The 22,727-nt window shown below is 58.2% G+C and overlaps 3 protein-coding genes across 3 annotated transcripts in view; 1 reads left to right on the forward strand and 2 right to left on the reverse strand.

Moving 5' to 3' along the window:
- Positions 1-5,583: 5,583 nt before the first annotated feature.
- Positions 5,584-15,435, reverse strand: TRARG1 (trafficking regulator of GLUT4 (SLC2A4) 1; the record flags this gene model as incomplete). The annotated part of the gene is made up of 3 exons (XM_084493447.1): positions 5,584-10,305; positions 10,898-11,030; positions 15,037-15,435. 3 exons carry the CDS (start codon positions 15,433-15,435, stop codon positions 10,277-10,279), a joined length of 561 nt encoding a protein of 186 aa, XP_084349573.1. The 3' UTR covers positions 5,584-10,276.
- A 1,999-nt stretch (positions 15,436-17,434) lies between these two features.
- On the reverse strand, positions 17,435-18,408 carry BHLHA9 (basic helix-loop-helix family member a9). The gene has a single exon (XM_084493612.1). The coding sequence runs from the start codon at positions 18,380-18,382 to the stop codon at positions 17,690-17,692; it is 693 nt and encodes a 230-aa protein (XP_084349738.1). The 5' UTR covers positions 18,383-18,408; the 3' UTR covers positions 17,435-17,689.
- A 3,408-nt stretch (positions 18,409-21,816) lies between these two features.
- ABR (ABR activator of RhoGEF and GTPase) overlaps positions 21,817-22,727 on the forward strand; it is a 33,918-nt gene continuing 33,007 nt past the window's right edge. Inside the window, exon 1 of the mRNA XM_084493300.1 lies at positions 21,817-22,177. Within this exon, the coding sequence (XP_084349426.1) occupies positions 21,820-22,177 (358 nt within the window). The 5' untranslated portion in view covers positions 21,817-21,819. The remainder of the gene's footprint in view (positions 22,178-22,727) is intronic.

A 22,727-nucleotide genomic window follows, 5' to 3' on the forward strand; every position in this document is an offset into this window, starting at 1 on the left:
GGCGCTGGTAATAAGTGGTGCATAAAATTCCATCTTCGCTTGGATTAGAAAGTAAATTATTAATGGAGCTGAATCCTTTTTTCCAACTCCCCATACATTCAATAATTCATAGTGGCACAAGCGTAAGATTTATATTTTTAACCATCCACCTCCCAGAGTACCATTGTTTGTGTTGCAAACTGTTGTCCTTCCTGACAACCTCGGGCTCTTTGTGCATTATGGATCAGCTCTGCTCTGCCCCTTTGGTCCTGGAGTGATTCCCCAAGCAGATTTCCTGCTGAGAGGGAACTGAGCATGCCATGAGAAATTCATAAGGAGAGACGGGAGTGGCTTTGTTTTATCTGTGTGGCTGAACGCAGGATATGTGCTGCTGTGTGGACTGGAGATTTTCTGTTGAAAGGCTCGAAACTCAACGTTTACCAAATGTTCCTTTATACAGAACAGAGGGCTGCAGGTACAGAGACTGCTTGCACTGTCAGGGATGTGCTCGTTGAACACAAAAGCCTTCATCTCACCCCTCTGCAAGCTGTTTGAGGCTTCCACGCCTGTGTGCTGGCGCTCATCTCCTCCTTCGTGTCTTCCTGTCACTGCTGCCCTCCTTGGTCTTTGTTCCTAATGGGACCCCAAGGCTTTGCTAACCCACTTCTGGCAGCACGAGTACAGCAGGCAGAAAGCCCTGGCTGCGATCAGTCCCTCTGCCTTTGAAGCAGCGCTTGCAGTTCCCTCATTGTGTATTATTTTCCTGTTGTCTTTCCCCTTTCACGCCCTGTGAATCCTCTGCCAGTGGTGTGATTTTAAGAAGTCTTTTCTGATTGAGTCCTTTCAGGTCTTTGCATCTTGTGATGCTTTTTCCACTCTGCTGCCCTTCAGATCCTCCTCCCTTGCTGGGTGTCTGGCTTCAAGTAGACATTTCAAACACATGAATTAATTTTTGGTCTCATGATTTTCATCTCCTAAAAATCTATCCTTACTTTGAAGTCCAGAGAGGCTGTCCCAGAGATACTTGAAGCTTATCAATCCAAACCACACCTGGAGCTCTGTCTGAAGCCTCATGGATGATACCCACCTCAGTGCACAAGCACAGCATGCTCTGTCCTCAGTGCTGCAAACAGGTAGACCGGTGCCTTCAGATGCTTTGTTTCTCTTCTTATCTTCCTTGCCTATACCCCTTTGTCTGGTGCAAGGTTTGTGGGAGAATATTCTTCATCTTTTGTCTTTCTAAAGATGTATGGGAAAACCTGGTAGCTCCTTGCTGCTGGCTGCAAACCCAAATCCCATTTAGCTGCCAGCTGCATTGTGGAAACTGATGGTGTTACTGGCATGTGTGCCTGCGTCAGTCTGTTACAGACCTGTCAGGCTGCAGACCTGTGCTGAGCTGGCTTCTCTCGGGGTGAAACGCTGCTGAAACATCACATTTTTGAGGGAGCCTTTTCTTGGAGCTCTACAGGGTGCCCAGGAACATTGCAGGTGGAAAAAGGCATTGTGAACACAGCGGTGGGGTGTCCCTGGGTGGGTCCAGCTGCTGCCACACAAACATTCACTACGTTAGCAAGGAACAGGACTGTGAAAGGGCTTTCTTGCTGCTGCAGGCTGGTGATGACCCAGTGATGGAGCCAGGCCGTGGCAGAGGCCTGGAGCTGCTGGGCTGGGCCCGGCCTCCTGAGGCCGAATGGCGCCTGGCAGGTCGGGCACAGAACGGGGCAGGCCTGGATATTTCCCCACTTAGGCCATGAGGGGAGTTCCCTCTAGGTCAGGCATGTCTCAGTAGTGCTAAATTTACTCTAAAATATTACCGAGATGGGGCGGCTTGTGAGTCAGGCCTCTAAAAGCACGCCTCGCTTACGTAAAGAAACGCAGCTTGTGAGGAGGCAGAGGGCCATCAGCCTCCTGCGGAGGCCGGGCAGCACTGGTGTGTCTGCCCTCCCGAAATAAATGGGGCTCTGCAGGCAGGGATGGCTCCTCGGGGTCGGTCTGTGCCTGAGAGCAGGGCCAAGGTCTGCAGCCACCTCTCCCTGAGTTTCCAGGCGTTTCAGGGAACGTAAATACTTTTCAACCTCTTTTCTGTCTCAGAGTTAAATAAATGGAACTGGGGGGATTAATAAGTTCATCTGCTCTTGTCCAGGAATATTCAGCTTGGGCTATGCTCTTGTGGGAGAGGAAAGGAGCAATGTGAAAGATGCTGCCATGGGGATTCTGGTTTTTGGTCTTTTCCTTTCACTCAGGTCCATGTATTTGGCCTGTGAAAATCCCCACCTCCTGTGGCAGCTGTGTTTGCTAGCTGAATGTCCCTGAGCTGTGCAGCTCCCACCACAGCTCAGCTGCACCCAGGGGTGAGCTCCTCACCCTGCCCGAGGTGAGGATGCTCCTGGGCTCGGGGGCTGAGCCCTGGCCCCTCTGCAGGCACAGTGCTGATGGCAGCACTGGGAGTGGAATGGGGGGAGCCTGTGTGTCCCCCTGCTGCTGGTTCAGCTCCTAGAGCTCCAACATATACCCTCTGTACACGTTGCAATGTGGAAAACAAAATCGAGGTCTAAATAGAGCATCCTTTAAAGATTAAATGTCTTCCCAACATCCTCTTAATGGTTTGCTGCTGCCCTAGCCCAGCTGCTTTGAACCTGTCAGGGTGCAGGGGTTGAGTTGCCCTCTTTCCTTCTGCTGCCCAGATGAAATTGATGACGTGATTGGTTTGCATCGATCCTCGCTGGGAAGGAGTATAACATACGGGTTTTAGGGGATTGGACCTGAGACCAAATAATTGGAAAAAAATGCTTTAGAACCAGCAGCCTATAATTAAACCTCTCCAAGGCGCAGCGAGATGCAGCGAGCTCAGCAGAAGGAGGCATTTTGCTGTGAAGACTTCCCGTCTTTGTTTCACGCTGTGTGCTATTAAAGCAAACAACCTAACAAGCTTCAGCAACGTTTGGCAGCTCTTGACCAAGAATAGCATCTAACCTTACAGCTAAGCTGGAAACAATGAGGACCATCAGTCTTCACATTTTAGCACATAAACTAGGTGGCTTGGCTCACGGAGAAATCCCCATGACTCTATTTTAGGTAATCTAGAGCTTGCAGGGTGGGAGATTTCATCTTCTGAGGCATCCAGCAGTAACCACCAGAAGGGGAAGGTCCCGATTTAGAGCAGTGCCCTGATCTGCTGAAGCAGTTCGTACTTAGCTGCGCAAGCTGCCTTTTTCTGTTCTCAGTCATATGCGTTCTAACCACCGCTCTTTCTACAAAGTTTGTAGAATATGTCATGTCAGATTTAAAAAAAATATGAGCTTGGGACGTGATGGAAATGTCTGCCTTGTGCTGTGGGGTCAGCTAGGCTCCTGGTGGAGAGCCTTGTGCAGATGAGTGAGCCGTTGCTGTGCGGCTCTGCCTGCCTCAGTGGCAATCTTAATTTGATCTTAACATCTCCAGCTAATTACCTTTCTGTGAGGAAGAAGATTGGGGTACAATCTGTCTGTTTTGGCCCAGATTTGAGCTCCAAGCCCCTCGTGTCTGTGCAGATGAGATTGATTTTACAGAGCCAGATGTGTTTGTGCGTTGCTCAGATGCCTGGCGTGGTTGCACACTGCTCCTGCCTGGTTTTGGGGTGGCTGCAGCACCCTGAGCTCTGGCTCAGTCACCCCAGAAGCAATGTGCCAAACCCTTCACTGCACTTTCTACAACAGCATCCAGTGTTATGAGAGAGCAAATTCGTTTTCCCTGTACTTAATTTGTAGCTCCCATGTGCAGCAAAGTCATGGAAACCAGATGAAGAATTGGTGACCAACTTTTTGTCCCTTGCTTGAACCCCCAAACTCATGCAAATTCATTAGCCAAGACAAACTTGAAGAGGTGAATGGAGAGCCTATGGTGTTTAGTAGAAACCATATGCAACATGGAAATGGGATGTAAACCTCTTGATGTTCCTTGGTGTATCTATTATACATGAGCCATCAGAGCAGCGTATTAATAAAACAGGAGGCTAAAGCACTTGGCACTCCCAGCTCTTTAGTGAAACATCAGAGCAGAGGCTGTCAGCCTCAGTCTTTGAAGCCTGCAACTTGCATCTGCCCAGCTGCTTCAGTGACACGGTCAGGATGCTCGGGGGATGCTCCCATTGAAGGGAGATCTCTCCACTCTCTGAGTGTTGTTGTTTTTTTTTTTGTTGTTGTTGTTGTTTTTTTTTTTTTTTTTTTTTTTTTTTTTTTTTTTATGCTAGCAAGATTCTCCTCCTCCAGGACAAAAATATCCTCCTTTCCTGCTCAGCCTTCTTGCATGCTGGAATTCTTAAGCAGTAAGTGACAAGGCCAAAGATGGGGTTAAAGCAACCTCAGACATCGGTGTGCTGAGATGCCGACTGGTTCTGTTCCTCGAAAGCTCTCCCCACTGGGGACACTGTCCAGTCTTGTGCATGGGGCCCTTGGTTTTGCTGAAGAATAAGTGAATGACACGGAATTTTATAACTGTCTGAGTTGCTTCTCGATCAAGGCAGACAAAGGTGGCTCTTTGGACCTCCCTGGCACCAGGCTCAAGCTTGCAGAGCTTCTGGGCGAGCAGAGGCAGGAAGGGAGGCTGCTTTGCGCCAAGCCTGACCTTGGTGCCAAACGGGATCAGCCACAGCAGAGGGGAAGGCTGGAGCTGCTTGGCTCTAAGCATTCGTGGGTGGTGATCCCTAAAAGCAGAGAGCAGTTCGAGCAGCTGAAATCCTCACCCTGCTACACAAAGACGAACATCAGCACTGGTGCAGCGTGAGGGGGGCAGTCGGGAGTGAGAACTAGCAGATGTAGCTAGGCCTGCAGTTTTCAAAGGAACAGACACACCAAAGAAATAGGGTTAATTTGTTCACTTATCTGCAAGCTACAGGGCCCAGTAGGAGGTAGAGAGCGTGCTGTGGAAGAAGGGATGGGGCATGAAGCGGGGACTGAGCCTGGGTGCGGGGCTGAGCGGCCTCTTACTGGGCACCCCGAGCTGAGCATGGGCTCAGAGCCCTGGGCTGTGGTGGATCCAGGGCTGATTATTGTTCCTTTGCTTCCTGAGATGCACATGAGGGTAATGGAGCTGTGTGCCCAGCAGTTTACAGATGTTTAGTTTGCACCTTTCTCTTGCTTTGAGTACCAGCAGGGGGGGTGTTCCTCCTCCCCAGCCAACACTACAGCTTGCTTCCTTAGGGAAGGAAAAGGTATTTATCATAACGCTGCCTACGAAAATGGCAGGCAGCCCAAAGCTTTCCTGGACCCCACCAGAGGCTGAGAGGTTTGGGTACAGACCACCAGTCTGTTCACCATGCTGCAGCATGGGCGCAATGAATCCCTCACCCTGCCTGTGGGAGGGGAAGAGCTGAGACACCTCCACGGTGGCCGTGCTCACCAAGAAGCTCAGCACCACTCCTCCCTGCAGCACCGGGCTGAGCTCTGTCCCTTCTGCTCTCTGACGTGCTGCTGTCTGCTGCCAGCTGCTTGTGTGTGTATTTGCAACCCACTGCACCCAAATACCCGCTGAGCTGCTCGCTCTTGGAGTGAGAAGCGATAATTCAATGGCTAGTTCAAATTTAATTTTTTTTTTTTCTTATATAGACAGAAGAAATAAGTTCAGCTGTGACCATGCACGTTACATTTTAATTTTTTTTCTCATGCCAAGAAATACAAAGGAAGTATGTCAGGTATACCACATCGTCCTGCAGGGAAAGAAACACCTATCAGCAAACCCAAGTGCCCGGCCGAAATTCCTGCTGTGTTCGTGCTCTTTGCGGATCCAACTTTTCCAGCTGGACTTCAGAGGGGCTGAGGCTGTGCACGTCAGTGGTTACAGCAGCAGGGGGAATGCCCCAGGTGCTGCCACGCACGGATCCTGCCCTGGCACCATTGTGCAGGGTCTGGGAGCGCGTGGCCCTGCTCAGGAGTGGTGAGGGGCTGCCCTGGGGTACCGCACACCTTCCCTTCCCGGTGCTCTGTATCCCACATGGGTATTTCTAGGTTGGAGTTCTGCTACCTACTGGCGTTCGCAAATGCTTTGCAAATATTCCCACTTTGATAAAGGCTGCTTCCCCCCACCCCCCGCACCCTTTGGCTTGTGCCCAAGCAGGGGGATTTTCAGTCCAAATCTGTCTTCGCCAAAACTAAAGGATGTACGCGGGAAGAAAATGAACTTTAAATCTGCAATTACTCGAGGTGGGTCCTGGTCTGCGGCTCTGGGCTGTGCTCAGTAACAAGGGGTAAGGCTGGGGGATTCAAAGAGAAAGCCGTGGGACCAGCCCCTAGGGCATGGCCGGTGCAGCAAACTGAGAGCAGATTTTTTGCCGTTTTCCTCCCTTTGTGCTAAAATCCCTCTGGTCTCCTCTGCAGGCGTTCCCCAGCCAGACGCTGCGTTGCCATAAGCCAGCTGAACCGTGCTGCTCCCTGCATCCTGCCAGCTGCTGGTAGGACGATAAGCCCATCTGCAAATCACTCCTGAATCCCTCCCAGTGCGTCCTTCCAGCATCCCCTCACCCATTCGGGCTCTACTGAACCTCCCCAGGGTGATGAGCCCTGGAGGCTGGGTGCCGGAGGCCAGGTGCTGGTGTGGTCTCACAGCTCCGTGCACTGGCTCCTTCCCGATCCGCATGGTTCTGTCCCACCAGGATCTCACACTTGTCGATCCCAACTCCTACTCGGACTCGCTTATAGCTGCGTTTCTCACCTTCTCCATCTCCTCAGCGTGCTGTCCTCCTACCAGCCGCACTGCGCTGCCAGGTAAGGCTGGGTGGCCACCGCGCCGCGTGCAGCTCGCCTCTTCCCTGCTTTGCTGGGGGGAGAAGCTGGCCAGATCCTGAGGATTTCGTGTTTTAGTTGGAAACAGAAAGCCTGATGCTGAGGTGGGAGCCTAGGGGAGGCTGCAGCAGGTGGCAACGAACTGTGACATAAGCAATGGGTCTTGTGAGTGGAGATGAGGAGGAGAAGCCTTTCTGTGACATACTGCTCATGATCGCCCATCCATGCCCTAAAAACAAACTTCAGGAGAGGAGCAGTGGTGCCTGGACGTGCCCAGCAAGGTGCTTGCACTGAATTGGCAAAAAATCACAAGGGGTGCTTTTGTTTCCTTGTTCAAAGCCCAAAGGAGGAAAGTTGGGTCCCGGTGGTCTCAGGGTGGGTTCTGCCAGGGCTTTGCTCCTCGTAACGCAATCCTGTGTGAGGTGTCATCAAGGGCTGGGGCTCATCGGCCTCTTCCTTGGCACGGCGGGGTGAGACCATGCATGCCACAGGGAGCAGCTTCCCAAGGGCCTCCTGGCAAAAGCTTCACAAAGGGTCAGGCTGCAAAGTGCGTCAGGAGGTTGTTGGAGAGCAGGGAAGGAGCCGCCGTGTCCGGCTGGTCCGGAGGAGTTTTTCTCTGGTGCAACTCGAGGGCAGGATTGCAAGGAAAGGAAATATTTGATGTCAGGAGTGCCCGGAGAGCTTTCAGCTGGATCTCAGTGCAGGACAAGGCCCAGAAAGGTGTATTCAAGAGCGCAAAGCAGTGCAATTGGCTCTAACCAGAAAGAAGATTAAAAAAGGAAAGGAGTTGGAGCGTCTTCAGTTTTGTTATCTGTAATACTGGGCTGTGAAGTGGTCGCCTCAGCAGCCCAGTGCTCCGGGCTGGGCAGAAGACACTAACCCCGTGTGGGTGCGTGCAATAAATCCTCACCGTGGGCGTTGATTTTTAGTGAATTTTAGTGCCTCTGCTGCTCCTTCTTCATCCAGGGACTCCTCCTGCCCAGCTCCATGCGGCCCCTCACCATCCCGTGCCTGCAGCAGGGCTCCCAGCCCAGTCTGAAATGCAGCATGCAGGTGTGTGTTTGCACAGATCCCTTTGGAAACATCAGATTCAAAGGAATTATGCATTCGCTCCTATTTATATTGAGGAGGAGAAAGAAAAAAACGTCTTTTCTGAGCTGCTCGTGCACGTGACTCAGAACAACTTTGCCATCTGTGCCTTTAGCAGAGCACAACGCCGAGCCGCCACGTGTGGGGCTGCAGGGCCTCGTCGCTAGCCATAGTAAAGAAGTTTGGGCTCTTTAGAGGAAAGGCTTCATGTAATGATAAAAATAACATTTAAATTCTTCATTTGGTGCTCTCAGGTGCTGTAGTTTTCCCTGGATGCTGGCCTGTCCTGTCCTCAGGGGATCTTTCCTGGCTTTGCCGTACGCAGGCTGTCAGTGGCTCAGGACAAAGCCGCACCTTGGCCAGCCAGCAGCATTCGGGTTCAGGGCTTAAAAAGGAAACTTTTTGGGGATTTGATGGGACAGAGCAGCCCAGATGAGGGGTTTAGTCTCAAAGGGAAGGCTTCTGGTGAGAGTGGGGACAAGAGCAGAAACCACGGAACGCCCTGATGGACGCGGCACCAGGCTGAGCACAAAGCTTTCCCTAGCACCAAGGGCAGAAAACAGAATTGCTAAAGGGAAGGTAGTGAATTTGGTCCATTTTTAGAAGCTTGTAGTTTATAATAAAGCACAGGCAAAGGGGCAGATGGGGAGGCAGCCCAAGAAAGTGCTGTAGTAACATGCTATTGCTCTGAGTCCCTGGAACCCCTTTGAACTTAGAGGAAAACATCAGCAGTGTGTCCTGGGGATGTGGCTCCCCTCTCCCCTAGGTCCAAATAACATTTAGCCAGAGGAAACTCGGTAAGGAGGAGCAATCAAACAGGAGAATGTTCCCAGCTATGCCCCTGGGGCACTGCAGAATGAGGATTTACAGCCTGCAGCTCTCTGTGCTGCCTCCCTGCGTGCCCCTTGTGCTCACCAGCTTGGAAGGGACGAGGGTGCCAGGTTGCTGGGAGGTTTCTCCCGGCACACCTCGCTGTGCTGGGCAGCAATTCCCCATGTAGACAAAGCCCTTGGCCGTGTTGGGTTTGCTCTGAGGTTTTTCCAGATTAACTCAGGGAGCAGGGGAAAACATTTCGTGCCCCAGGACAGGCGGGGGGTGCAGCTCCCGGTCGTGTACTTGTGCCAGCAAAGTTTTGCTAAAGGAGGCTCGGCTAACACGGAGCCAGTGGATATGGCCGGGAGCCATCTACAGAGCCTGGGTACAACGACAGGCGGTGACACCTTGCATAGTCTGGGTGGCAAATACAGTACCAGAGCCTGTGCCAGCCCGTGGCAGGGACGGGTGGGAGGTGGGGATGGGGATGGCAGAGGGGGCCGCGCATCGTGGAAGACTTGGCAGGGCATGGGGGGGGCCCAGGCAGATCAGGAGGAGCAAAAAAAAAAAGTCAGTGTTCTTTACATGTCATTAAATACAAAATGTTAAAAAATAATACCGTCTGTGGAGCTGGCCCCAGCCAGCTCCAGGGATGCTGGAGATGTTCAGAGACGCAGAAGGGCGTAAGAGGGGTAAAGAGAGGAGCAGGGATCCTAAACCCCTCTGCACCTCTGAAAATCTCCTGGGAGGTCCTCAGCTGAAGCCCAGCGGGGTGAGGGGAGATGAGTATGGACGGCGATGGGGTCTGGGTCACGCTGCAGCTTTTGGCTGATGGACAGGACAGGACAAAAACACTCGAGCGGGTAGCGTGGGCTCTCCGTGCCTCGGTGCCGCTGCTGCAGATTAACCAGGCTCTTTCCTCCACGCCACGAGCATTAACCTCGCTTCGGGTGCCCAGGGAGAGAATTGTGTGGTTGCACGGAGAAAGCGTGTTTCCTTCCATTAAAATCCCCACCGTGGGGCCGGCTGAGGAGGAGCCTGGCGTTCTGCTGCGGCAGCATCCTGCTCTGCCGGCTCTGACATCTGCTGCGAGTGACAAAAGAGCTTGTAGGAACAGACGTGGAGAGCATTCCCAAAGGCATGCAAATGGTCATTGTCTCTTTTTGTTGTTGTTTGTTTTTGTCTTTTTTTCATCAAAAATACAAAAGCAACCCCCACACCCTCCAGCTCTCCTCCTGCCCCAACAGCTCTCTGCTCCCAATGGCAGTTTGAGCTTTTGTTTTTTTTTTTTTTGTCGTCGAGACAGAGAATGTAATGATTTAAAAACCAACAACCCCCCAACAACACAGTGCCAAAATTCTTAGAGGGGATTCCTCAAAGTGTCCTGGTCCGTCCTTAGGTTTTCTTTAAGATAAGCTCCGTTCCCGAAACTCCCTCCTTGCCCTTCGCCAGGAGTTGTCTCCCCGCTCCGTCAGTTTTGCTGGAGGGGAATGAGGTAGTGGGCTTCCCCCTTCTCCTCTCCACTCGGCACCCGAAGCTCTTCCCCATCCCTCCTCACGATGTTTTCGTCCCAGCCCTCGTCCGGGCTCGTTCCCAGGGGGCGGCGGAGCAGAAGCGCGCGTTCCTCTGGGGCGGCCCCCCTACGCTGTGACAAGTTTTTGTTGCGAGGCTGAAAGTAAAAACCCCAAAAGGAGAGTTGTCTTCCTCCTCTTCGAGGTATTTGCATGCTAAAATGTCTTCTAGGAAACTGTAAAATAAAGAGAGGCTTAGGGCAGCTTCCAGCAGTCACAGCGATGTCCCCGATGCTCTTGGCTCGGGCTTTGGGTTCGAGCGGCCGAGAGCCGAGGTTCCCGTTAGCCCGAGCAGCACTGCCAGCGGCCCTGATGCTCCTGGCAGGTGGCTTTGTGTCAGGGAAGGTCCCCAAACACTGGGGGACTGCACCCGTGGGCAGGCTGGATCCCTTTGCTTTCACCCCGCTACACATTTCCAAACCCACCGCAGCCTTGCCAAGGCTTTGGGTTTTAGCCTAAATGCCTCTTGCCTGGGAGATCTCCCACAACCCCTTCTCCAAGGTATTTTGCACACACAGGTGCTGTTGGTGGTGGTCCCACGGGGGACCTCAGTGCCCTTATTGCTGCGGTTGGGGTGGGAACGGGGCATCCTACAGGCAGGGCTGCCCTATAAACTCCTGGGACAGCACCCGAGGCACCGTGTGGGGTTCCTGCTTGAGCTGGGCAGGGGAAAAGGGAAGGAGATGTTACCTCTGACGCTGAGTGAAACGTAGAGCACGATGATGATGGTCCCCAGGACGATGGAGACGATGCTGAGCAGGCGGGCCATGCGGCCGAGGCGCCGCGCTCCGTCCATGTCCCCCTGCTGCCCGCTGTTCCTCGACTGGGGGGAAGCACAGAGAGAGGCTCCTGAGAAGGGATCCGGGGCGATGCTCTGGCTGCAGACCCCAAAATGAGAGCGGCTGCGTCCGCAGGGGCCTGGGCTCCTGTCTCCTACAGTTTGGTGCCCTGGGGCGGCCCCACAGGGATGCTTCTGTGGGCAGGAGCTGCATGGGATGGGGTCTGCCTGGTGTCAGAGGGGCTAAGAGGTGTCCCCAGGGTGGGACAGGAGGCACTGCCCAGCCCCAGCCCTCTCTGACTCATCAACGGGGAAAAAAAATAAAATTCTGTAACCCCCAAAAGGAATTCACTTATAGGGGATGCTGCTGGGGTGCTGCTGCATTGCTGCAGCTTGTGTGCAGGAGCACAGCCAGCAGGCATTGGCATCGTAACAGGAGGTCCCCAAGGGACAAAGTGCTGTGGCTGCTGGCTTTGGGAACAAGCTGTCGGTGTGGGGGCAAGGCTGGAGCCCCCCGGCAACAATGGAGCCCTGGCTCTGGGATGTGGCTGCTAAAACCGGGGGAGCTGAACGTGGAAAATAATGTTAGCTCGAGGTAAAGATGGAAGGGTATTAAGCAATCCCCCTCTCCTTTCTAAAAATGCATCTCTAGGATGCAGTGCCCCACAAAGGGTGCCCTCTCACAGCTGCCCAGCACAGCTCCAGTGCCATGTCCTGACCTGGGTTAGGGTTAAGGTTAGGGTTGGGGTTAGGGTTGGGGTTGGGGTTAGGGTTGGTGTTAGGGTTAGGGTTGGGGTTAGGGTTAGGTTTAGGGTTAGGGTTGGGGTTAACTCAGGTGGCTGCAGCCCCACGGATGTCTGGTTGTGCTAACATATCCCAGGCAGAGCCATTTCCTCATCACTGGTGTTGGGTTCGCTCTAGACCTCATTTCTTTCGGTCTCTACAGCACCTTTGGCAATGTCAAAAACCAGTGGTAGGCAGCCAAGGGCCTTCTTGTGTTAGAGAACAGGAGGTGACAAAATGAAGCTTCAAGGTTTGGTGGAGGGAAGGGGGTGAGTAGGGAAGCACGGGGATTGACAGGGTCCCTGCACTGCTCCCTGACAGCTCCTCGCATTTGGGATTTTTATAGGCTCAGATGTTTGCAACCAAGTGTAATATTTTTGCAAGGTGTGGGTTAGATGGCGGTGGAACACATTTGCAATTTTAGCTGTCTTCCAAGCAAAATATATGGGCTAACAAATTCAACATATTTATCACCGTAGCTTCTGGAAGTGTTTGCTGATCATTTATCCTGAACAATTACGAAAAATACATCAGCACTGGCACGGCGTGTTTAGCCAGCATTTGTTACTGTACATATATTATTCATCGGTGTGGAACAGTTTGATTATAGCTGCCTGGTATCGGTGATGCTAACGTTTTCTTTCTACGTGAAAACACGAACATTTTCTTTATTAATCAAGACTGGAAGAGGCAGAAGAGCTCTGAAACGCCTGGGGGCTGGGGCAGCGTGCCACGGGTGTGCCAAGCTGCTTGTTTTGGGCACGGAGTCGTGAGTCTAGGTGGCTCAGAAGAGCCACTGATGGTCCCTGCTTTCATCTCGTCCCCTGCTCACGTTACTGCTCAGAGGGTGTTCTCCTAATAGGTAGCCTCAGCGGGCTCATTGCAGATGGAGGCAGTTTCTTTTCTGTAAATTCTGGGACTTTTTCTAGTCCCGTGACAAAGGCAACCAACCCATCACAGCTTCTTCCTTCAACCCTTCACAATTTAGGAACTGGCTTGGGGTGCATTCTGCTGACCTGCTATTCCGGATAACCATTCTGGTATCCAAATCATTCCGATTTATCACCAGTTACTCAGAATAAATCACTAATCCTCACCACTTACATTGTGTTGAAACCCACGGTGGCGAGGTACCAGCCACCATCGGACGCAGGTGGACGGGGGCACCATTTGAAGGAGTAACGTGGGCCTTGGCTTCTCCCACCTCACTTATGTACCCATCTTATGTACTCTGTACCCACCACACTTACACCCCTGGGAGCTTCCAGGCCCTCGCCTTGTCAATAAAATACACCCAAAGGGGAGGTGGGGGAGCCTCCAGGTTGCTCTTTTCCATGAGACCAGTGTAAGCAGGAAGAGGCTGGGGGCAGGAGCAGATTTTTTTTTTCCTACCCGTGGCCACAGTATCCAAGAGCAGGGCCTGAAAAATGATTTATGAGACACCAAATCCAACAGCGCTCATTTGCTTCCCTCTCCGGTTGCTGCTTAGTGCCCAGAAAAGCTTTCGTGTGCAAAAAGCACTGACTTGGGAAAGAAAGGCACCGTCGTGGAGCTGGAGGAAAAGTCAGCACGTTGCGGGGAGGCTGCCTGCGAGGCAGGGGGACAGTGGTGAGCACCCGGGTCCCGACTTGCAGGCGATGGGACACCCCTGTCTGTTGTCCCAGGGGGGCACCGGGGGCTGTGGGAGCTTCAGCTGTGGCTGGGGACTGGATTTGTCCCTGGTGTGAGCTGGTGGACCCCCAGCTGATGTGCTGAGATCACCGGGGAGATGTTTCCAGCAGGGAGATGGGGAACCCATGGGGGTCCCCGGCTGGTGGATACGGGGGGGGCCATGAGCTGCACAGGGTGGCAGCGGGTGGAGGGTCCCAGGGGGCTGCAAGCAGCTGATCCTCCCCCAGCCCTGCATCAGCACCGGGCGGTGGGGCTCGAGGGCCTTGGCTCTCATCTCCCTGTTTGCTCGTCCCCTCCAGGGGCTCGTGCGGCCCATGAGGCACACCCCTGCCCCGCTGCGGGCTCCAGCCTCGAGTGAAGGAGGATTTATTTTGCCTGAAGGCTAACGGGGCTGGAAAATCCCCGTGAGAGCTCCCGCTGGCCCGTTCCCCCTCTCGCCCGTCCGGACAAGGCCACCCGGCTTCCCCGCGCGCTGCCTGGGCGGCCACCACCACACAGCTGCACCGTGCAGATGGCAGCTGGTAAAAATGGTGATTCTGCCTCAAAATGGAAACCGGTCTCTCCAGAGGGCTTGCTGCAGCACCTGCCACCAACTCCTCGAGTTGTTGCTGGTTTTTGGGAAGCGCTGTGTGTCCCCCCCTGTGTGCTTTGGTGTGGTGAGCAGGCGAGCGCTCGCCCTGGGCTGATTTTCAAAGGAAAGCTTTGCCTCGGTGGCAAGTGAAGGGTGTAAAAGGTGCCAGGGGGGTGTAAAGCAGTGGGTAAGGGGGTGGCCGTGCCTGCGAGGCTCTGCTGGGATGGGTGGGAGGCTGCCTGCTTTCATTCTCCCCAGCTCCGATGTCAGTGTGCGAGCTGAGCTGTGGGGGATATTTAATGGGGAATTTTTTTTCTTCAGAACAAGTGCGGGAGCTGCAGGCACAGCCCATCCCTTTGGGGGGCCTGGGAGCAGCAGCGAGCCCCCAGCCCGGGTCTCCCCAGTGCTGCAGGGCTGGGCTGCGAGGTGTGGGGGCAGAGCCCTTAACCGTGCTTCGCCTTGCAGCTCTGTCCCGGCTGGGAACCGGGCTGTGGGCTGCCCAGTGCCACTGGGAGAGGAGCGCGGGGACACAGGGGCTTGGTGTGCCCTGCTATGCTTGTGACCTCATCCCGCATCCCACAGCATCCTATTTCCTGCATCCCACATCATCCTGCATCCCACAGCATCCCTTATCCTACATCCTACCTCATCTCACATTACCCTGCGTCCCACAGCATCCCGTGTCCCACAGCATCCCGTATCCTGCATCCCACATCATCCCACATCATCCCACATCATCCCATATCCTCCATCCCACCTCATCCCACCTCCCGCCTCATCCCATATCCTACATCCCGCCTCATTCCGCATCCCACCTCACCCCATACCCTCCATCCCACCTCATCCTACACCCCACCTCACCCCGTATCCTGCATCCCACCCTCAACCCGGGCTGCCCCCGCCCCATCCCACCTCCTGCTATCCCGGAGAGCCCCAAGCACGGTGCAGAGCATCCCCCAGCCCCAACCTCCTCCCTGCCCGGCTCCCCCATCCCTCCCCATCCCCGTGCCCCCACGGGGGGCTCACCATGATGGAGAAGACGAGGGCCACCACGTTGATGGGCCAAACGGGGCAGAAGCAGGAGAAGATGGCGAGCACCAGGTAGTCCCGGGGGCGGCCCTGCTCGGGCGGCGCCGTGCTGGTGCCGGTGGAGGATGCTCTGCCCAGGCTGAGCCGCGACGGCGACAACGGGGCCGCGTCCAGGTGCCCGACGGACACCGATTTGTAGCCCAGCCCGTGCCCGTTGCGCTCCGCCTCGCCGGCCAGAGCCGCCGTGAAGGATTTGGAGCCTCGCAACCCCTCGGTGGCAGCCAGCAGCTTCTCGGTCTCCTGGAGCCGGGAGGGCAGAGCCGTGCCCGACCCCGACCCCGAGCCCGAGCCCGACCCCGAGCCCGTGCCCGGGGGCGCGGCGGTGCCGCTCGCCATGGCCCGGCCCGGCCCGGCCCCGACGGAGCGGGCTCCGAGCGCTCCCCGCAGCCGCCGCTCTGCGCTCGGGGCTCGCCGCCCCCCCGGGGAGGCCGTGCCGGGGGTGGGGCCAGCACGGCTCGGCCCCCGGGGCAGGAGCGGGGGATGCGCAACGCCCCCCGAAAAGACCGGGGAGGAGGGAGGGAGGCTCGTCGGATATTGGGGAGGGGGGTGATGGGGGGGGCGGAGGGGGGTGGGGAGGGGTGGGGAGGGGTAGGGTGGGTGGGGAGGGGTGGGGAGAGGTGGGGAGGGGTGGGGGGTTGGGGAGGGGTGAGGGGGTTTGGGGGGATTTGGGGAGGGGAGGGGAGGGTGGGATGGGATGGGATGGGATGGGATGGGATGGGATGGGATGGGATGGGATGGGATGAGGGGGAGGGATGGGGGGGAATCGGGAGCGATAGGATGAATGGGATGGGATATGGAGAGAAATGGAATGGGATGGGATGGGATGGGGTTAGAGGTTGGACTGGGTGATCTTGGAGGTCTCTTCCAACCTAGGTGATGATTCTGGGATGCTGGGATGCTGGGATGGGGCGGGACTGGGGGGATTTAGAGGGGAATCCCCCGTGTCCTCCCTCCCCTCTGCCGTGATTCCAGCCCGCTCAGCCTCGCCCCGGGGTTTCGGGACGTGGAGCTGGGGACGGGCAGAGGGGGTGCCCGGCGGTGCCCCCCCTGCAGCCCCAGCGCTCCCGGGACAGAGACAAAGGCAGGAGCCGGGACCCGCAGGGTGCTGGCGCGGGGGGGGGAGTCCTGGAAAGCGGAGCGCAGCACCCGGGGGGACCGGAGTGTGCTACGGGGGGGCCGGGAGGAGGACTGCAAGCACCCGGCTGGGCTCCAGCGGCTCTCTTCGGTTCTGAATTTTTCCTCTCCGGCTCGCCAGGGATTCATTTCCCAGGCGGTGAGTGCCATCTGCGGGCGCACCCAGCGCCCTCTGCCTGCTCCTGCTGGGCAGGAGGGGGACCCCAGCGCCTCTCCCACCCCACAGCCTGCAGAGGGGCCTGCCCTAACCGAGAACCCGAGAGCAATGCAGGGATGTTGCCTCGGGGGTCTCGAGGCCTTTTTTTCCCCTGCTCCTGCCTCTCTGGGCATCTGTTTCCACCTGGGCTGCTTTAATACCGAAGTGAGGGAGGGAAACTGGAAACAAATTTGGGTGGAGAGGGGTTCGTGTAGGGTTGTGCCTGGTTTTTGCTTCCTTGCCCCTTGGTGTTCCTTGGGCTCATGCATCCAGCGTGACGAATGCTGACACGGGCAGAGCAGGGGGAGCTGGTGCAGGGGGAGCCTCACCCCATGGGGGAACCTCACCCCACGGTGGAGCCGCCCCGCAGCAGGGAGCTGGTGGGAGAAGCAGGATTCTGTCAGCAGCCGTGGCTGCAGGCCCCTCCTGGGAAGGGGAACCTCCTGGAGATGAAAGCCAAGATGTCTCACACCGTCAGCACTTTGCGAGGCTCCTTCGCTGAGCGGAGAGCTCTCTCTCCTGGCTGCTGGGAGCCTTCCTCTGCTGGGCTCATTTCCCAGCTCCTCCACCCCGCGCTGGGACTGAGGGAGGAGGAAGAGGAGGAGGAGGAAGCCAGGCACTCGGGGAGCACAGGGCTGAGCCCCCCATCCTCCTGGCTGGGCAGATCAGGAGCGCAGTCCCAGACCATCCCTCGGGAGCTGCTTTGCAGTTATCAGGAGGCACCGTGGGGTTTATGAGCTCCTCGGCCGCTCCTGCAGGTCTGCCCGGGCACCAATATGTGCACTGATGGGCTTAGCATTAAAAGTACAACCAAATAAACCTCTCCCAGCTCCTGCTCCCCCAATCCATCAGCTGCAGCCAGAGCTGACATCCAGCCAGCAGCCTCAGCGTGCCCCGCACGGCCCATCTGCCCACCTCACGCATTAACAGGCAGCGCCCCGATGCTGGGCTTTTAACTCGTGTTTTCTCACAAAGCAAGCAAGAGAGAATAAATAATCGTGACAACTTGCAGCAGGGAAACCTCACAACAAAGAAACACAGAGCTTACTCGAGCAGAAAACAGTTTTCCACGTCCCCCAGCTCCGAGCTCTCCTGCAGAACGAGTGCAGCCGGGCACTGCGCCGTGCGCTGGGCTCACAGCACCGTGCCGAGCCCTGTGTCCCACCTCTCTCTCTCCTGCCCAGGTCCCTTCCCACTGCCCCATTTGTCACTCGGCTGCGTTACCTTCCCGGCACCATCTCGCCTTCCCAGCCCGGTGGGTCAGTGGATGGGGAGGCGCTGGTAGCCTGAGCTCTGGAGCCCTCCCAGCTGCCAGGGGAGCGGTGCCGCCGGGGGGGCTCGCTGGCTGCCCGCGTGTTTCTGCTGGCAGCTGCTCCGGAGCCCAAGCTGGTGGCTCCCGATGGGATAAAACGCAGGGCTGGCTGCCAGGCGATCCTCCTTTGGGCTCTCGTGGTGCTGGAGCTGGTTCTCGGGGGAATATCCCCCATAGCCTGCAGCACCGAGGAGCCGGGGGTGGCCGTCCCTCGCGCCCTGCCCGCGGCACTCGGAGTGGGCGCAGGGCCAGCAGCGCGCGGCACCGTGCAGGGACAGGGACAGAGCCGTGATCCGGCTGATGGCTCGCCGGAGGGTGGCGATTTTGGAGAGCCTCTTGCCGCTCAGGTCATGCTTGAGGGCCAGCCGCAGGGCGTTGAAGGCTTGGTTGTAGTCCAGGATCCTCTTGCGCTCTCGGACGTTGGCAGCCATCCTCCTGGCCTTGGAGCGCACTGGCCTGCTCCTCTTCCTCACCTTCATCTCTTCAGCCTCCCCCGGGTGGGTGGCTGCTTCCCTCCCCTTGGGGTCCCACAGGTCCTGCCCGTGGCACACCTGGGGTGCAGCCCCCCTTTCCAGCTCCCCTTCCAAGCCATCGGGGGATCCCTGTCGTGCCGCGCTGCTCCCCACGGCTGCTTGGGACATGGCTGTGGCTTGTGGGGACGGGGGCGAGGTGCTGCTGCGGTCCTGCCTCCCGTGAGGCTGGCAGACACTCCTCCAGGGTCACACAGCCTCCCCTAAAAACCCCAGCGTTTTTAAAACATCACGTGGCTCCGTCCCAGCCCCTCTGCACCTGCCCCCAGGTGTGCTGCCCTGGGGACACCGGCGGGCCCCATGGGGACACAGTGGAGCCAGGATGGAGTGGGGACACCAGTACCGGTACCAGGGTTTGCAGTGGGAGTGGGGGACAACCAGTTAAAGGCTGCATTTTGCTACTCCCAGGCTCTAGAGGGAAAGCGAGGCTCTCAAGCACACCTAGCAGGGGTTGCTTTCGTTGCTGCGGAGGGTTTGGGCTCTGCAGGAGCTCCCCCCATTGCTCTGCTCTCTCTCTGCAGGGCAGCTCGGCCTGGGCTGGGTCAATCCTAAGCTCACTAGGTGCCTTGGAGCAGAGCCCGTGGGTATCACTGCCCTGGCACGGGGCTCAGGCACTGCTCAACCACGTTCACTGCTGCTGGGGCTTCTCCGCTGGCCTCTATGTCCCAGGGAGGGAAACTGAGGCACGGAGTAAGGAGGCTGCTGAGGACCGCAGCCAGGCTTGTGCCAGGAGCAGGCAAATGTCTCCTGCGCAGGACGGCGCTGGCAGTACCCGGGGAGCTCCCTGCCTCACCTCCCACCCTCTCCCCATCCCTAAAAACCTCCTCCCCAGAGGAGCTGAGCCCCTCAGCCCCAGGGACGGGACCGGAGCATGGAAGGAGCTTGGAGCCAGCACGTCGGAGCTGCTCACACCACGGTGTCCTGGTGAGCTGGGGGCACAACCAGCAGCCCCCCCCCCCCCAAACCCATCAGTGGGGGCCCAGCTGGGGAGTGGAGGAATGCGGGGCCTTGGCACGCCTCTGCCCCGCGGAGCAGGAAGCAGGAATGTCGTGGGGGGACTGGGCAGGTGATAAAAGAGCTAAAATGCTACCTGCCTCCTGCCTTCCTGTCCCCCCAGCGGGGGCCTGGGGGCAGAGAAGGTGCTGCTGGGTCTGCCCGGTGTTTACCGGGGCTGAAAGCATCTTCTTGCTCCCAGTGTGTCCCAGTCTGGCCGTCAGGAGGGCCAGGCTCCCATCCTCAGAGCATGCATGGTGGGGACACGGGGCACCTTTGGCCCTGGGGTGGGCACGCTGCCTGCCTGGCCCCCCCCTGTGGGTTTATCCCCCCATCCCCAGAGCCTTCCAGGCAGTTTCACATCCCCCTGCCCCTCGCCCACGGTTTCATTAGAGGGCAGCTGCTAAACGCCCCCCTGAGCAGGGGGTAACAACGGTTTGAAAAATGGCTCTGGAATCATGACAAATTGCTGGGGTTACCGGTGCAGAAGTGGGAGAACTCCCCCCCCCCTTACCCACCCCCTCCTATCTGATCCTCCCGGCCCGGGTTTGATCAATAGCCACAATTAGCGGGGGCTATTTGTCTATTGCCCTTCTCCTCTCTTGGCCCTTTGAAGTGGGAGCTAATTTAGGTGCCTCTGCTCCATGAACCCCATAAATCAGGAGCCGGGGCCCGGGGGAGCGGGGAGGACAACGCAGCGGGACTTCAAAGGGAGGTGAAGCTTGCAAATATTTCCGAACACCCACCTGTGCTCATCCTGGCCCTCTTTTTTTTTTTTTTTTCTTTTTCCCACTGGCCTTCTGGCAGCCCAGGGGTGCTCTGCGCTGGTGCGTGTGCTCCCCCAGCCCCTGGCTCAGCAGCGAGCCCAGCTCAGGAGCGAGAGGCTTTTTGGGGTGGTTTAATGCTGGATGCTTAGAGAAATGCCAAAGGGAGGTGCAGCTGAGCAGGATGGCTCCCTGCCAGGGGGATATTTTGCTGGTGCTGGATGCTGGCCACCTGCAGCCCCCGCAGTGCCCCCATCCTGCCCACAGCCCCGGGAGCCTCTGGGGACCTCCACTGGCCCCGGCCCTGTGGGAACCCAGCCCCAGCCTTCGGAAGAAGGCAAGGCCACCCCATAAATCACGGCTCTTTGGATGCCACCTGCTGCCTGTAATTAGTGCATCCCGCCGGGCCGTCCCCACCTTGTCCTGGCCGTTTCCTACCTACGTGCCCATTACCGGGTGGGCAGGCGGGGAGGGACGCCCGCCCGGGGCTGCTCCCTCAGCCCCCCCCCCTGATTTATCGCCCTGCTCCGGGGAGATTTATGGGCTGAGACAGGCAGCCTGCAATCCGTTTTAAGGCTCTGCTGGGCCCGTCTGCCTGACAGCTGATGAAAGGGCTGTAATTATCCATCGCCACACATAAATCAGGCCGCTCATGGCACGCCCTCCTCCTGCCAGCCTCCACCAAGGGGCTCAACCCCCGGGGACATGCCACCTCCCCAGGATGGGACACACGGGACAGGGCACTGCTGGCACCGGGCACCTTCCCATCCTCACCTGGGCACCAGCATCACCTCTCTGGCTGGTCCCACAGCCCAGAGGTGTGATTTTGGGGGGGGGGGGCTCCAAGAGAAGCAGTGCTGGAGGGAGCCCATAGAGGCCAGTTGGGTGGCACAGCAGCACCAACAGCAGGGATGGAGGTGGTGGCTGTTGCAACACCGTCGGGGCCCATGCGTAAATAGAGGGTGCTTTGTTCCTGCTGTGCCATGGCCAGGTGGCCACAAGGGACGCGGGCTCGTGAGTCACCCACCCGTGAGTCACCCCCTCCGTGTCCCTCACGTGGCACGGGGGAAATGCCAACCCAGCCCAGGGCGTGGGGAACAAAACCTGTCCCGTGGGGGCACTGGGGGCACAGTGGGTTGTATGCAGTGGGAATGTGCAGCGTGGCACGGAGCCTTTCTTGCCGGGTGTCACCTTCAGAGCATCATCAGGACAAGTGTCACCATCAGAGCATCACCAGGCCACGTGCCACTGTCCGCTCATCACCGTCCCGATGGCGATGAGGACCAGGAGATGGGCACACGCTGCCTGGGGCAGGACAGCCCCGTGCCACCGGTGTTCCCCATCCTCCAGGCTCGTTTCTTGCAGGCTCGGTACCAGCCTTCTGCAGCACCGGGGGCTGTCGGAGCCGTCACCTGGGGTCGCTGCCAGCACCGGGCACTTCTTGCCCTCCTCAGCATCCTCCCGGCACTCCGGGGAACCCCGGGGGAGCCCCCGCCGCAGCCCCGAAGCCTGGAAGCGGCTTCCTCCGGGGGGCACCGGGGGGGCACCGGGAGCGGTCCCGGCTCTCCGGCTGCCGGTATCCGCACCGGGCCGTGCCGGGGGCGGTGGCAGAGCTGCTCCCCGCCCCGTCGGGGCCGTGCTGAGGCCGGGGGCGGGCCGGAGGGGCCGGCCGGGAGCCGACGTCAGGCCCCGCGGCGGCGGCGGGGGGCGGAAGGCGGAGGAGGAGGAGGAGGGGGAGGAGGTGAAGAAGGCTGACGGCGGCGGAGCCGGGAAACCCGGGGCCGGCCGGGGATGGCGGTGGGCAACGAGGAGGCGGCGGCGGCTGCTCGGGCAGACTTCGCCCGGCACTGGCAGGAGGAGTTCCCGGGGGAACCGGCGCCGCGCATGGAGCTGGGCTCGGTGCGGGCGATGGAGCGGGAGCTGGAGCGGTGCCGCCGGCACCTGCGCCGCCTGCAGCGGGCGCTGGCCGAGGAGCGCTTCAAGGTGCTGTACCTGGAGGCGGCGCTCGCCCGAGCCCCCCCGCGACCCCCCGGCTCCGCCGCCGCCGCCCCCGCCCCGCGCCGCCGCCCCCCGGCCGCCGCCCCCCGCGGCAGCTCCCCGGAGGGAGGCAGCGACGGCAGCTCCGGGGCGGAGGACGCGTCCTCGGCAGGTGGGTGCCGTGGCACGGCTGCGGGTACCGGCACCGGCAGCGCCCCGGGGGGCTGGGGGCAAGCCGCGGAATTGGGGTGGAGAGGCCCCGGTGTGCCGTCGGGGTGCCCCGTGGTGTAGGAGCGGCCACACCAAACGGGGTGTCCTCGGCCCTCCGGGGACATGTGCGAGGGGTGCTGTGATGGAGCGCGCCCCCAGACCCCGTCCTGAGCCCCCTGCGTGTGGCTGGCACGCTCCGTGTGGTGGCACGGCCAAAGGTCCGGTGGTCTCCCCACGACAGCCCCATCACACAGCCAAGGGCACCCCACGCTGTCACACACCCCAAGCCCTCGTGCCATCGGTTAATGTCATCCCAAGCCCCAGTTCTGTCCCTGTCCCACTTCCGGACGTGCCCCGTGCCAAGACTCCGTCCTTGGGCACGTGAGGAGGGAGGGTGCAGCCGGCCTTTGGGGACGTGCCACCGGCTCGGGAGCTGCCTCTGGGGCTGGGACACCGCACAAAAGTCACTTCCTCCAGGTGTGACCTGGTTCACAGGGACGCCTCTGCTGGGT

Source organism: Aythya ferina, assembly GCF_964211825.1.
Source record: "Aythya ferina genome assembly, chromosome: 19".
Classification (NCBI taxonomy): domain Eukaryota; kingdom Metazoa; phylum Chordata; class Aves; order Anseriformes; family Anatidae; genus Aythya; species Aythya ferina.

Excerpts from the sequence above, each read along its gene's own strand:
- BHLHA9 (XM_084493612.1), bottom strand. The coding sequence starts at position 18,382 with ATGTCCCAAGCAGCCGTGGGGAGCAGCGCGGCACGACAGGGATCCCCC.